At 42.7% G+C, this 12,661-nt stretch overlaps 1 protein-coding gene across 1 annotated transcript; it reads right to left on the bottom strand.

Annotated features, from left to right (window-relative positions):
- Nucleotides 1-7,290: 7,290 nt before the first annotated feature.
- Nucleotides 7,291-11,828, bottom strand: LOC116744729. Its single transcript, XM_032614807.1, has 2 exons — nt 11,106-11,828; nt 7,291-8,273 (listed from the first exon to the last, which is right to left on the bottom strand). Exons 1-2 carry the CDS (start codon nt 11,826-11,828, stop codon nt 8,262-8,264), a joined length of 735 nt encoding a protein of 244 aa, XP_032470698.1. The 3' UTR covers nt 7,291-8,261.
- Between the last annotated feature and the right edge of the window lie 833 nt (nt 11,829-12,661).

Genomic DNA, 12,661 nt, shown 5'->3' with positions numbered 1-12,661 from the left:
TTGAGAGCAAGGGCAATAACCCAAGAATCCCATATCCACTCAAGGTATGATTCACACATCAGGGCGATGACACGAGGCTTCAGAGCACGCTACATGTCGTACCACATCTGAGGAAGCTGCTGGATAGATGGACTGGTGTACAGCAAGGAAAACCAAAAATGATGACCTGGAATTGAATTCAGAACGATCTCAGCAAAATCTAGACATTGGAGGTGGGAGAGGAGTGGAGAACAGCGAGAGGAAGAAAGAAGGATGGGTGACTGAGGGCTTTCATCTCAGCAGGCCGGGAAAACCTTCTGATGGGAGGGCAAGTTGTTTGAATTTAATTTGTCTATGGGGGAGTTTAAAAAAACTATGCCCACAAATTATTCAATGATCTTCCCTTCAAGAGGTGGAGCTTAATTCCCCTTCCAGGGAGTGTGGGATGGACTTAGTGACTCACTTCTAACCAACAGAATATAACAGAGTGAGGGGTTGTGACTCTGAGACTAACCCCAAAAAGATGCTGGGACTCCCTCCCTGACTCTCTCTGTTATGGGCAGCCCTACGGAGGCTGGTGTGACAAGGGACAGAAACCAATAGCACCAGGAGTGAGCTTGGAAGAGGATCCTCCAGATCCAATCACACCTTGGCTGACACTTGATTACAGCTTCCTGAGAGACCATGAGCTAAGCTGCCCCTGGACTCCTGATCTTCAGAACTGTGAGATAATCAGTGTTTGTTGTTTTAAGCTGCTAGGTTTTGTGGTAATTTGTTACACAGCCATAGATAACTAATACAATCTGTAAAGAAATACAGCTTTCTATGGTTACTAGGGATGGGAAGGGAACCATCAGAGAATTTCCAAATTAATAGTGGAAGCAATGATGAGGAACCTGAGCAAGCAGCAAAGTGACAATAATGTAGTGAACACAAGAAAAATGAACAAAACAAGTAAATACATTATAAAGTTGAAGAACGTAAAATTAGACCTCTAAATTACATGATATTCAAAATTCAGTTCTTGATGGAGCAAAGGCTTCACATGCAATCTAAGGGAAACCTAGGCATACTTTACCAACAAAAACTACACACAAAAAAATAATCATATTTCATTACATAAAATTATTTTGTCTAGGAAAAACTCTTAAGCAGACTTAATAGAAAAATAATAATTAAAAGGTTATATACAAAGAGATCTTTGTTTTAACAGAGGATCAAGCCCTTACTCTACAAATGTATAGTAAGTCCCTGTCTGACATTTCATTTCACATAATGCCCTCAAAGTCCATCCATGTCACAAATGCACAAATGGCAGGATTTCCTTTCATATATATCACATTTTCTCTATCTATTCATCCATTGGTGGACATGTTGCTTCCATATCTTGGTTATTGTAAATAATGCTACAATGAACATGGGGTACACGTATCTTTTTGAATTAGTGTTTTCATTTTCTTTGGAAAAATATGCAGAAATGGAATTGTGGCTGTCCAGTTTTCCCAATGCCATTTATTGAAGAGACTGTCTTTTCTCCATTGTATATTCTTGGCTCCTTTGTTGTAGGCGAATTGACCATATATGCATGGGTTTATTTATGGGTTCTCTATTCTGTTCCATTGATCTATGTGTCTGCCTCTATGCTAATACCATACTGTTTTGATTACTGTCACTTTGTAATATAGTTTGAAAGGTCATATTTTATTTCTTTCTGATGGAGATACAGAAACAGCAGCACCATTTAATATTTCATTCTGTTACAATGACTTGAAGGCCAACTTTATTATATATTAAATTCTCATATGTATTAGGATCGATTTCTGGTTTACCTTCTTTTTTTGACATTCTTTTTAAAATATTCTTTTCCATTATGGTTTATCACAGGATTGAATATAGTTCCCTGTGCTATACAGAAGGACCTTGTTGTTTAACCATCCTATATGTAATAGTTTACATTTGTTAATCCCACACTTCCAGTCCTTCCCTCTCCCACCCCTCTCCCCCTTGGCAACCACAAGTCTGTTCTCTATGTCTGTGAGTCTGCTTCTGTTTTGCAGATAGGTTCATTTGTGCCATATTTTAGATTCCACATCTAAGTGAATATCATATAGTATTTGTCTTTCTCTTTCTGACTTCATTTAGTATGATAATCTCTAGTTGTACCCATGTTACTGCAAATGGCATTATTTCATTGTTTATTATGGCTGAGTAGTATTCCATTGTATGTATGTACTACATCTTCTTTATCCATTCATCTGTCGATGGACATTTAGGTTGTTTCCATGTCTTGGCTATTGTAAATAGTGCTGCCATGAGCATAGGGGTGCATATATCTTTTTGAATTATAGTTTTGTCTGGGTATATGCCCAGGAGTGGGATTGCTGGATCATATGGTATTTCTATTTTTAGCTTTCTGAGGAACCTCCACACTGTTTTCCATTAGTGGCTGAACCAACATACATTCCCACCAACAGTGTAGGAGGGTCCCCTTCTCTCCACACTCTCTCCAGCATTTGTTATTTGTAGAAATTTTAATGATGGCCATTCTGACTGGTGTGAGGTGGTACCCTCATTTGAGTTTTGATTTGCATTTCTCTAATAATTAGTGATGTTGAGCATCTTTCTATGTGCTTACTGTCCATCAGTATGTCTTCTTTGGAGATATACCTATTAAGATCTTCTGCCCATTTTTCAGTTGGGTTGTTTGTTTTTTCGTTGTTGAGTTGTATGAGCTGTTTGTATATTTTGGAGATTAAGCCCTTGTCTGCCTCATCATTTGCAAAATTATTTTCTGCCATTCCATAGGTTGTCTTTTCTTTTTTTCTTTTTTCTTTTTTATGGTTTCCTTTGCTGTGCAAAAGCTTGCAAGTTCGATGAGGTCCCATTTGTTTATTTTTGTTTTTATTTCTATTGCTTTAGGAGACTGACCTAAGAAAACATTGGTACAATTTATGTCAGAGAATGTTTTGCCTATGCTCTCTTCTAGGAGTTTTATGGTGTCATATCTTATGTTTAAGTCTCTAAGCCATTTTCTGGTTTATCTTCTTTGTTGTATGAATTTGTGTATTCCTATGTAAGACTATATTAGTGTGATACAATAGTTTTTTTTAGCTATTAAGACAACTTCACTGTCCCAGCTCCTCAATGCTGCTCTATTTCACACTTTCTACATTTTCTCAGACTTGTTTTCCATTAATGTCTAGATTATTTTGTTTTACTCAAATTAAAAAATCATATAAACACAAAACTCTGGGAATGACTTGGGATTTCATGAAATTCATTTATTAATTTGGGATATTATATGTTTTATGTTAGATGTATTCATTCAAAAACATGGTATATCTTTCCATTTGGAACATATATTACATTCTAAAAAAAAAAGAGTGAGAGAATTAAATTCAAATATCTGACGACTTATGTAACTTGCACCTTTGGGGGCTATAGGAGGGAGAATCTGCAAGGTCACTGGACATATTGAGAATTGCCCCCCTGCTTTGTGATAGAGCCGCTACCTTTGTTTGTTGGAAGGTAAGGGTGAGTCTCTTGGCTAGAACTCTCTCATGACTTCTAATCTCACTGGGATGAAAGCAACAGCACTGACTGGCATCCTGCTGGATCTACTACCTAATGGTTACGTGCCCTTGAGTTGTGTGTCGTTGAATTTCCCAAGCCGCAGTTCTCTGTAAAATAAACATAATACTCATCTCATTGTAGGGATTAAATGAGCAAAGATCTGCAAAGCACTTAGTGCCTACAGGAGGACAGTGCCTTGGAGGTAAGGCACTGTCTACGTGTTGCCCATTATTAGCATATGAGAAAGAAGAGCAGGACAGGTCACCACGGCCCCCCTGCAGGCATCAGTGGCTGGAGCTGTCAGCAGATCTACATCACAAGATACACCTCATCAACTCCAGCTGGTAGTTTACCAAGAGGACTGCCTTTTCTAGCATGCAGTCTGAATTTGTCACCTGAGAAGCCCTCACATCCTCATAGTTCAGGTCAGGGAAAGAGTCTGAGCCTGCCTTTCTGTTTCTACCACTGTTCAGGAACTTGCAGAGTTTGACGATGATCTCCATTTCCAGTCAAGTGGACCTTCTGAGTCCTATAGCCATTTTCTGGATCTCTCCTACATCAGATTCTGTTGAGCATTTCTTCCTTGAATCATCTGCACCTTTGCTCCTAGAAATCCTAAGAGTCCTCTGAGCTCCCCTCCTTCCCTTCTGATGACCCTTTCCTGGTTGATGTACTTCACCCAATCTTTGCCCATCAGCATCGCCCAAAATTCTGTCCTTGGTCCCCGGCCCTTATCCTCTGAGCTCTTCTTAAGTGACTTCATCCATGGTCATGGTCTATCAGTCCTTGCAGGCTTACACCGGCCTTTTTTTCTCTGACCTCCAGCTTCACATCTCAGCTCTTATTTGGGCATTCACTTATGGGGTGTCCATATGAATTTTAAAACTGATATGTCAAAAATTAAATAAATCTCCTACACCTCCTGCGTGCATATATATACCCCCCCAAAAGACCTTATCTTCTTTCTTATTGCTAATTCGGTTAATGGGGTCACCATCTAGTCAATTCCCAAACCAGAAATCCAGCAATCGTTCCTATTTTTTTCTCACCATGTTTAATTTTTCCCCAGGCCTTGCTGATTTCGTCTCTCAGACATGCCCATCCCACCTACAATCCTCATTTAGGACCTCAGCATCTTTACCTGAACCACTGTGATACAACTTAAACTCCCTGGTGCTAAGTCTGCCCCCCAAGACTGCCTCTCCACTCATTTTCTACCACACTTCTCCTCACAATTCATGATCTAGTAAGAGTGCATTGTGGTTTCCCCAAATCAGAAAGCCATGCCATGCCCTTGTGCCCTTCCTTATGCCAATCCCTTTACTGAGAGCACCCTTCCCATTTTTCTTTGCTTGGCTACCTCTTACTCACTGTAGTGGGTTGAATGGCCTTCCCCTAAAATATATGTCCATTTGGAGCCTGAGAATGTGATCTTATTTGGAAAAAGGGTCTTTGCACATATAATTAAGTCAAGGCTCTTGAGATGAGATCATCCTGGATTTTCCAGGTGGGCTGTAGAGCCAATAACAAATGTCCTTATAGGAAATGGAGGAAACATAGACAACCCTGTGAAGCTGGAGGTGGAGACTGCAGCTGTGCTGCCACAAACCAAGGAACGTCTGGGGCCACCAAAAGGTGGAAGAGACAAGGAGGAAATCTCCCCTAGAGCCTTCAGAGCACACTTTGGCCTGCTTGATTTTTGAACTTCTAGCCTCTAAAACTGTGAAAAAATAAATTTCCATTGTTTTAAGCTACCAAGTTTATGGTAATTTGCTATGCCAGACCTAGAAAACTAATACACTCACCCTTCAGGACTCAGTTCACGCATAATCTCCTCCAAGAAGTCCTCCCTGAGTTTCTCCTACCATCATTTCCCTCTTACCAGCATATATATATATATATATATATATATATATATATATATATATATATTTGAAGAAGTTTATATATATATATATATACATATATATATTTGAAGAAGTTAAAACCAATTTGTATCATCTATCACAATAATTATGAATTTTCCCATCAAGTTGGGAAGAATAAATAAAATCCAAGTAGGTATTATTTATATAAGACACATATAAAACAAATAACACCAACACTATTACTACTGCTGCTAAAAAGCAACAGACATTGAGCACTTACTATGTGCCAGCTAAGGTTCTAAGCACTTCGCATGTATTAGTCCCTCCCACAAACTATGTGTCATGATTGTTACTATCTGTTTGCCAAGATGGCTGTAATGATTCCTCCCATCCTGTACACATAACCCTTGAAATGTGGCTCTACCATTCTGCTGTTTAAGAGGTAGAGTCCATTTTTCCCTTCGTTGAATCTGGTCTGGCAAATCTGCTTTGACAATAGAATGTTACAGAAGTTATTTTTCGTGGCTTCTGAGCTGGGTGTCAAAAGGCCTTGCAGCTTCCACTCTTGCTCTTTTGGAAAACTTCCACCATCATGTGGAAGCGGGCTAGCCTGCTGAGGACTTGTGGCCAAGCCTTAATCACCAGACATGTGAGTGAGCCCATCCTAGAACAACCAGACCCAGTTGAGTTACCAGGTGACTGTAGCTGCATGAGTAACCCCATGCAAGTACAGCTGAGCCCAGCCCAAATTACTGACCGACAGAACCATGAGAAAAGGAAATGGTTGTTGGTTACAAATTTTTTGAAGTGGTTTCTTTTACAGAAATAGATAACTGATAAATCATCCCCGCTTTGCAAATGAAAAAACAGAGGCACAAAAAGGTTGAGTGATTTGCCCAAATATTCACAGGTAGTAAGAGATTAAGCCATGATTTGAATCTAGGTACCAATGAACAAAGCTTTTATAAAATTAATCTGCACTCAAACATTCCTCTCAGTTTGCAGTTAGCATCTATCCTAGACAAACGCATCAACATTTTTGATGGTCTTAGAAATGTCCCTTAACAGAATATAATGCAAGTCAATTGCAAAGTGAAACTACAAATCTTTTTTTAAAAGTAGGATTTTATGAAGTAGAATAAATATGTAGAATTTCAATTGGCTTTTTTAAAGAATCATATTTGGATTTTATTTTAAAAAGTGATATTGGAGAATTGCTAGAATCACATGCAGAACCACTGACTGAATAAGAGCAGTAAGCAATGGAGAACTTTTACCAAAAATAAAAATGTACTTCAAAAGAAGATGGTTTGGGGCTTCCCTGGTGGCGCAGTGGTTGAGAGTCCGCCTGCTGATGCAGGGGACATGGGTTTATGCCCCGGTCCGGGAAGATCCCACATGCTGCGGAGCGGCTGGGCCCGTGAGCCATGGCCGCTGAGGCCGTGCGTCCGGAGCCTGTGCTCAGCAAAGGGAGAGGCCACAACAGTGAGAGGCCCACGTACCGCAAAAAAAAAAAAAAAAAGAAGAAGATGGTTTGATTATTGTGACAGAAACTTAACCGCTAGCCAATATTTATTCCCTTCTCACTGACAACACCCGATTCTGTTCAAGGTGGTGATGTGCTCAGTTAAAACATCTCACATCTCAGACTCCTTTGCAGCTAGGAGTAGCCATGTGATGACATTTTGGCTGATCAGATATAAAAGTCTGCTTGTGGGGCTTCTGTGAAAGTTATTGTTTTCCTGATAAATAAGGAATAGCCTAAGCTGGCGTGAACATTTTTGACAAGTCCTGCCCCCTCTTTGAGCTGGGACATGGATATGATGCGTGGAGGTGCATTAGCCACCTTGAGAATGCAAGCAAGGAAGCAGTACCCAGAGGATGCCAGAACAGTAAGCCAGAGAAGCCGTGTCTGCGATGCTCCCTGCGGGCAGTGGCGCCCCAGCCCAGCTATTTGCCCTTGGTGTTTCTGTTATATGAGAAAAATAAACTCGTAGCTTGTTTAAGTTGCTAAATTGGGTTTCTGTCAAATGCAATCCTGACTGATACAAACAGCAAAGGACTAAAGGAGGCCCTTAGGATGATAGCTGAAGCCATCAATTACCTTTTGTAAACAAACATGAAGGGTGTCTTGTCATGCTATCACACAGTTTTACTGGAACCATTATACTTCCAAAAAGTCAACATTAGATTTAATGTTTTTAAGCAAACTTTTCATTTAACTACAACATACATATGGAAAGGTACACACAAGATTTATAGTTGTTTGTTCTAAAACATAATTACATCCTTCCAATAATAACCTAAATTTTAGTAAATATTGGATAAATGTTTTTTTCACAATATTTTGTTTCATTTGTCACCATACAATGCCAATAACACCTTTTTACTTTTTGCATGAAATTTTGCCTTCCCCTAAGGATTCACTTCAAAGTGTTTTTTCTTTTTTTCCCCTTGTACACTTGTTCTTGAATAATGATGTCCTGTATCTCTTCCAGAAAGGGGTAGATCTGAGTAGATAAAGATGTAGAATATTTGAATAATATAGTTAATTGCTGTAGGCTTTCTTCTATAAATGGAGAGTGCACACTGTCCTCTTATGTCTCCTGGACAGTCCCAAACATCAAGCACTTCTTGCCCACAAGCAAAACCTTAGGCAGTCTCAATGAAATCAAGATTTTACACGTCACGTTCTCCGATCATATCCCAGTGAAAACAGAAAGCAATAATTTTTTTAAAAATCCTTTCAAAAAATCATTGAGCAAAACAAACTTGTAATATTTGGAAACTAAACAATCTCTTCTGAATTATCTGGATCCAAAACGAATTAAGGAGAACATTTCACACCAAAACCTAAAGGACAGAAAAAAATCACAGGAAAATTATAGTAAATAAAGTCTTCTAATATTAAAAAATAAAGTGAAAAAACCCATTTAAGTATTCAATTTAGGAATTAGAAAAAGGCCACACCACACACATGCACATAGTAGGAGGGAATTAATAAAGGTAAAAGTTGCAAATAATGAGACAGAAAATTGAAAATAATATAAAGGTCAACCCAAAAGTGCGTCTGAAAAAGAAAAAAAAACCAAACAATTAAATAGACTCCCTTCATATCTGATCTTGAAAAAAAAGAAGAAAAAAAGGCAAAAATATTAGAAATGGGAAAGTATCGATAGTTACAAGCACAGACCCCATGGTATGCACCTTTACGGCAGTAAATCTTATAATCTAGAGGAAAATGGATAATTTCTAGAAAAAGATAGATTACCAACGATTATTCAATAATGGGTAGAAAGAGAGTTAAGCAGACCAAAGATCAGGGAAGAGTTGTAGCAACCAAAGTTCTGCCATTAGGAAGTGGTTTATTTTCCACATTGTTTCAGAGTAGAAAATGAAACAAATGGCATATATAAAAGACAGAAGAGACCAATGTAATTCCAATTACTTTGAAATATAATTTTGGGAAAAATTGATGTTTTATTATTCTAAGTCTTCCTATGCAGAAATACGGTATATCTTGCAAATAATTCCTTTAATCTTCTTTTAATAATATCTAAAAGCTGTCATTATAAATGCTGAACTTTTCTTGTTAAATTTATTCTTGATTGTTTTCTTGATTTTGAGAACATTGTCCAGGAATTTCCCCCCATTTCTATTCCTAATCAATCATATTAGGCATGGAGAAAACCACTGATTTTGGTATATTTATCTGAAATCTAAGAACCTAGCAAAATCTCTTAAATTTTATTTATTTTTTAGCATCTGCATGTAAAGATAATTCTTATGGCGCCATAATTTATTTCCCTATATTGATGGACATTCGAGTTATTTCCAGTTTTGTTGCCTTACACACAATGCTGCAGGAAATATCCTTGCCCAAATATATGCTGAGAGTTTCAAGGGAGTCTGGAGAGCAGAGTTGCTGGGTCAAGAAGACATCTATGCTAGAGATGGGACCCTTGGGTGCAGAAGAAAGGAAAATATCTTTTTACTAAAACTTTATTTCAATTTCATGCAGACAACTAATATTAATTTGGGGTTTCCCTTCTTCTGGGTTTGAATCTAAGTTCTGGTCCCCCAAAATGCCCAGGCCTTGGGGTGTGGTGAGGAATGTGTGATTCTCTGTCATGGGTCCATTCTGGCTTCAGTGACATCATGGACCCTTCAATCCAGACACCTTTCTCTCACGGTTCTGTATTATGGGGTGTGGGGTGGGCTTGAGGTTGCTGGGGGGCCTTTTTGCCACCCTACTGCCATAGCCCAGCATCTCAGGAGAGGGCCTGTCCACCGCAGGAAGGTACAACCACCCAGTGGCCCTTCCCTGCTCTCTCCAGCCCAACGTCTTGGCTCTTGTCATCCTCTGCCATTTTCTCTGTCCTCGTGCAGTTCACCCATCTGGACCCCAGCCCAGAGAAAGCTTTTCAGAAGGGCGGAGCGGCGGGGGGGGGGGGGGGGGGGGGGGGGGGGGGCGGTAGGGAGAAGCGCTTCCTTAAATCTCTCCCTGCTCTCCTAATATTTCTCCAAATATTCTCTCTGGACCCAGTGTCTTCTCTGTTTCCTTAAGGGCTTAATTTTAGAAAAGAGAGCTAGAAAAATGCTTGCAGTCTTCACCCTCCCACTCCTCTCCTGAGATGAAGAGCAAAGAATGGCCCCGCTGCCTGCATTTGATGGGGGTGAAGGAGAGACACAGGGAGGAGGGGAGGGAGGAAATATCAGGTAGAGAGAAATAAAACATGGGACAATATGTAAAATATCTCCTGCCATAGACATTTTAAACCTGCAATAAGTAATGCACAATTCAAAAGACATAGCAATTCACCCTCCCACCAGTAATGACCTCTAGAGGTGTCTATTTCCTACAAACTCACCAGCTCCAAACGCTATATAGTTCTTTTGAATTTTTGTCACCCTCAGGGGTGCTGTTCTCATTTGAATGTTCCTGACACTTAGACATGTTGAGAGTCTTCTCAACATCTGCAGCTCCTCTTCTTTGAATTGTCTGGTTCTACCTTAGCCCATTTTTGTATTGGGTCATTTGCCCTTTTCTTAGCAATCTGTAGGAGTTTTTTGTTTACTAGAGGTCAAGTAGGTCTGGGAAGTGAAGTCGACCATGTCAGTAGGGACAAATCACTGAAGGCTGAGCTGTTGGGCTCTTCAAAGGGCAGACCAGATTGCCTGAGAGAAAGATCCAGGGGCTCAGGAGCCCCCATCCCACATATTCACAGCATTTACAGGCCTGTGGAGAGGACAGCAGGAGCGAGCAGGGTGTGGGGTGTGCCAGCATCATGGTCGGGTCCGTAAAAAAAGAAAGAGTAAAAACAATGAAATGGGTACAATAAAATACAATGGAAAAATAAAATACAAGTGAAGTGATAAAATAAAACAAAACAAAATAAAAGGCAGTGATGCTCTGGGGCAAGAGCCTGTTGGGGGGTCTGAGGCCAAAGAGCACAATGGTGGGTCCTCGGACGCCTCACAATGCCGGATCATCGCCCTTCTGTGCCAATGTGCACTGCTCACAGGGCAAACTGCTACCGCTCTCCAGGTGGGGGCCTGTCCCTCCCTCCCTCCGTCCCTCCCTCCCTCCGTCCCTCCCTCTGTCTTCCACCCCTCTGCCCCACCTCACGCTGCCTTGAGCGGCTCAGAAAGTGCCTGTGGCTTCCCCAGGGGGCCTGCACCCACCCTTGACCAAATGGCCGAATGCGCCATTTCCGGTTCATCTCCAGGCTGTGGGCGCCGTCGGTGTAGGGTCCTGCCCTGCCACCTACCACCCTGGTCCTGTCCGAGCCACAGTTTCCTCGAGGGTCGAGTGGGGTGACGGCCCCCTCCCACAGGGTCCAGGCGGCAGCAGAGCCAGCAGTGTGAACTGACCGTCCAGAAGGAGCGCTGCGAGGAGCGTTGCCCTGGCCGGGCCTGTCCTCCAGCCTCCTGTTCACCGCTTGTCCCGGCGTCCTCCCCGCGGGAGTTGCTGGCTCGTTGAGCTTCTCCGGCCTCGACCAAGACAATCAGCACGCCTGCGCCTGAACGCGTAAGGCCGCTGCCAGAGGACCGGGCAGGGGTTGGGGCCGACTCCCCAGCGACCAGAACTACGGGTCGCGGACGGCGCAGGCCCGGCGGGCGGCGGGAGGAGGCGGCCCCGCTCCACAGGGCGCGCCGCAGGTGGCCTCCGCTGGCCCGCGCCCCGGCCCCGCCGGGCGCTGCCTCCCGGCGGAGCGATCGTAAAGCGTCTGCTGCCATCTGGTGGCGGAGCCCGGGCAGCTGCGGCGCGGAGCGGGGAGTCAGGGTCAGGGGCGGGGCCCGTAGACCCCCATCCAGATCCTCTCGCAGCCGTGCTACACAGCCAGGAAGCCCCAAGCCTCCGCCCTCTGGCGCTGCTCCGGATTCCCCAGGCAGAATGGCTGGCATCCTAAGAGAGGCAGTATTGTACAATGGTCGGCGCCTGTGCTTTGATGCCCGCGCCTGACTGTGGAGCCAACTTGCCCCGCCTAGAGGGGCCCTTCACTCACTGAACCGCATCTTCTCATCTGTAAAGTGGGGCTGAAAGAAGTGCGTGTCTTGTGGAACCTTCAGATTGCCGTGGCAGATGCATGTCGAGCCCCAGACCTATAGCTGTGGCTCTTGTAAAATTCCAGACCGTTTCTCACACTCTCTTTATGTCATTCTGCCACTTGCCAGTGTGAAACCTTGGCCATACCATGAATTTTCTGTTTCTCCATCTGTAAATTGGAGATGTCAGTGCTGGCCTCCACCCCCGGGTATGGTAACTGGCATAAAGATGACACCGCCTCTCTGCGCACAGGTGCACCTGACGTCACTGGCCTTCTGAGCCTTCCCCCTGTGAGCTCCCAGAGGATAATTCTCCGCCAGAATGAAAAGGTTCTCCCAGCTGCTGCCCAAACCTGGAGGATCTGCCTGGGCCTTGTACCTTATAGGCAGGACCTGTTTTCTGAACTAAGACGGTTTCGGTGGCTTTTCTGGGAACCACAGACCAAAGGGTCCAAATTAGGGGTCTTGCTCTCTGACCCTTCCAAAAGAGGCCACAGTGAAGCAGATGCCTCATCCTTACAATAATATGATGGACTATTTAAGGAAAGCAAATTCTCCTGAAAAACAGAAAAAGCTCTTTGGCTCCATTCATGCACCAGGCACTGTCCCTGAGACATGGGTCCAGTGGGTGTGTGCACACTCCATGTCTTACACACGGTTCCAGCAGGCACACAGCTTTAATTACTTCTCAG

This window comes from Phocoena sinus, chromosome 19 (assembly GCF_008692025.1).
Source record: "Phocoena sinus isolate mPhoSin1 chromosome 19, mPhoSin1.pri, whole genome shotgun sequence".
NCBI classification, from domain to species: Eukaryota; Metazoa; Chordata; class Mammalia; order Artiodactyla; family Phocoenidae; genus Phocoena; species Phocoena sinus.
Note: the sequence above shows the minus strand (reverse complement) of the source record. Positions and strands in the feature narration are given on the sequence as shown.

Excerpts from the sequence above, each read along its gene's own strand:
- LOC116744729 (XM_032614807.1), bottom strand. The coding sequence starts at position 11,828 with ATGCCAGCCATTCTGCCTGGGGAATCCGGAGCAGCGCCAGAGGGCGGA.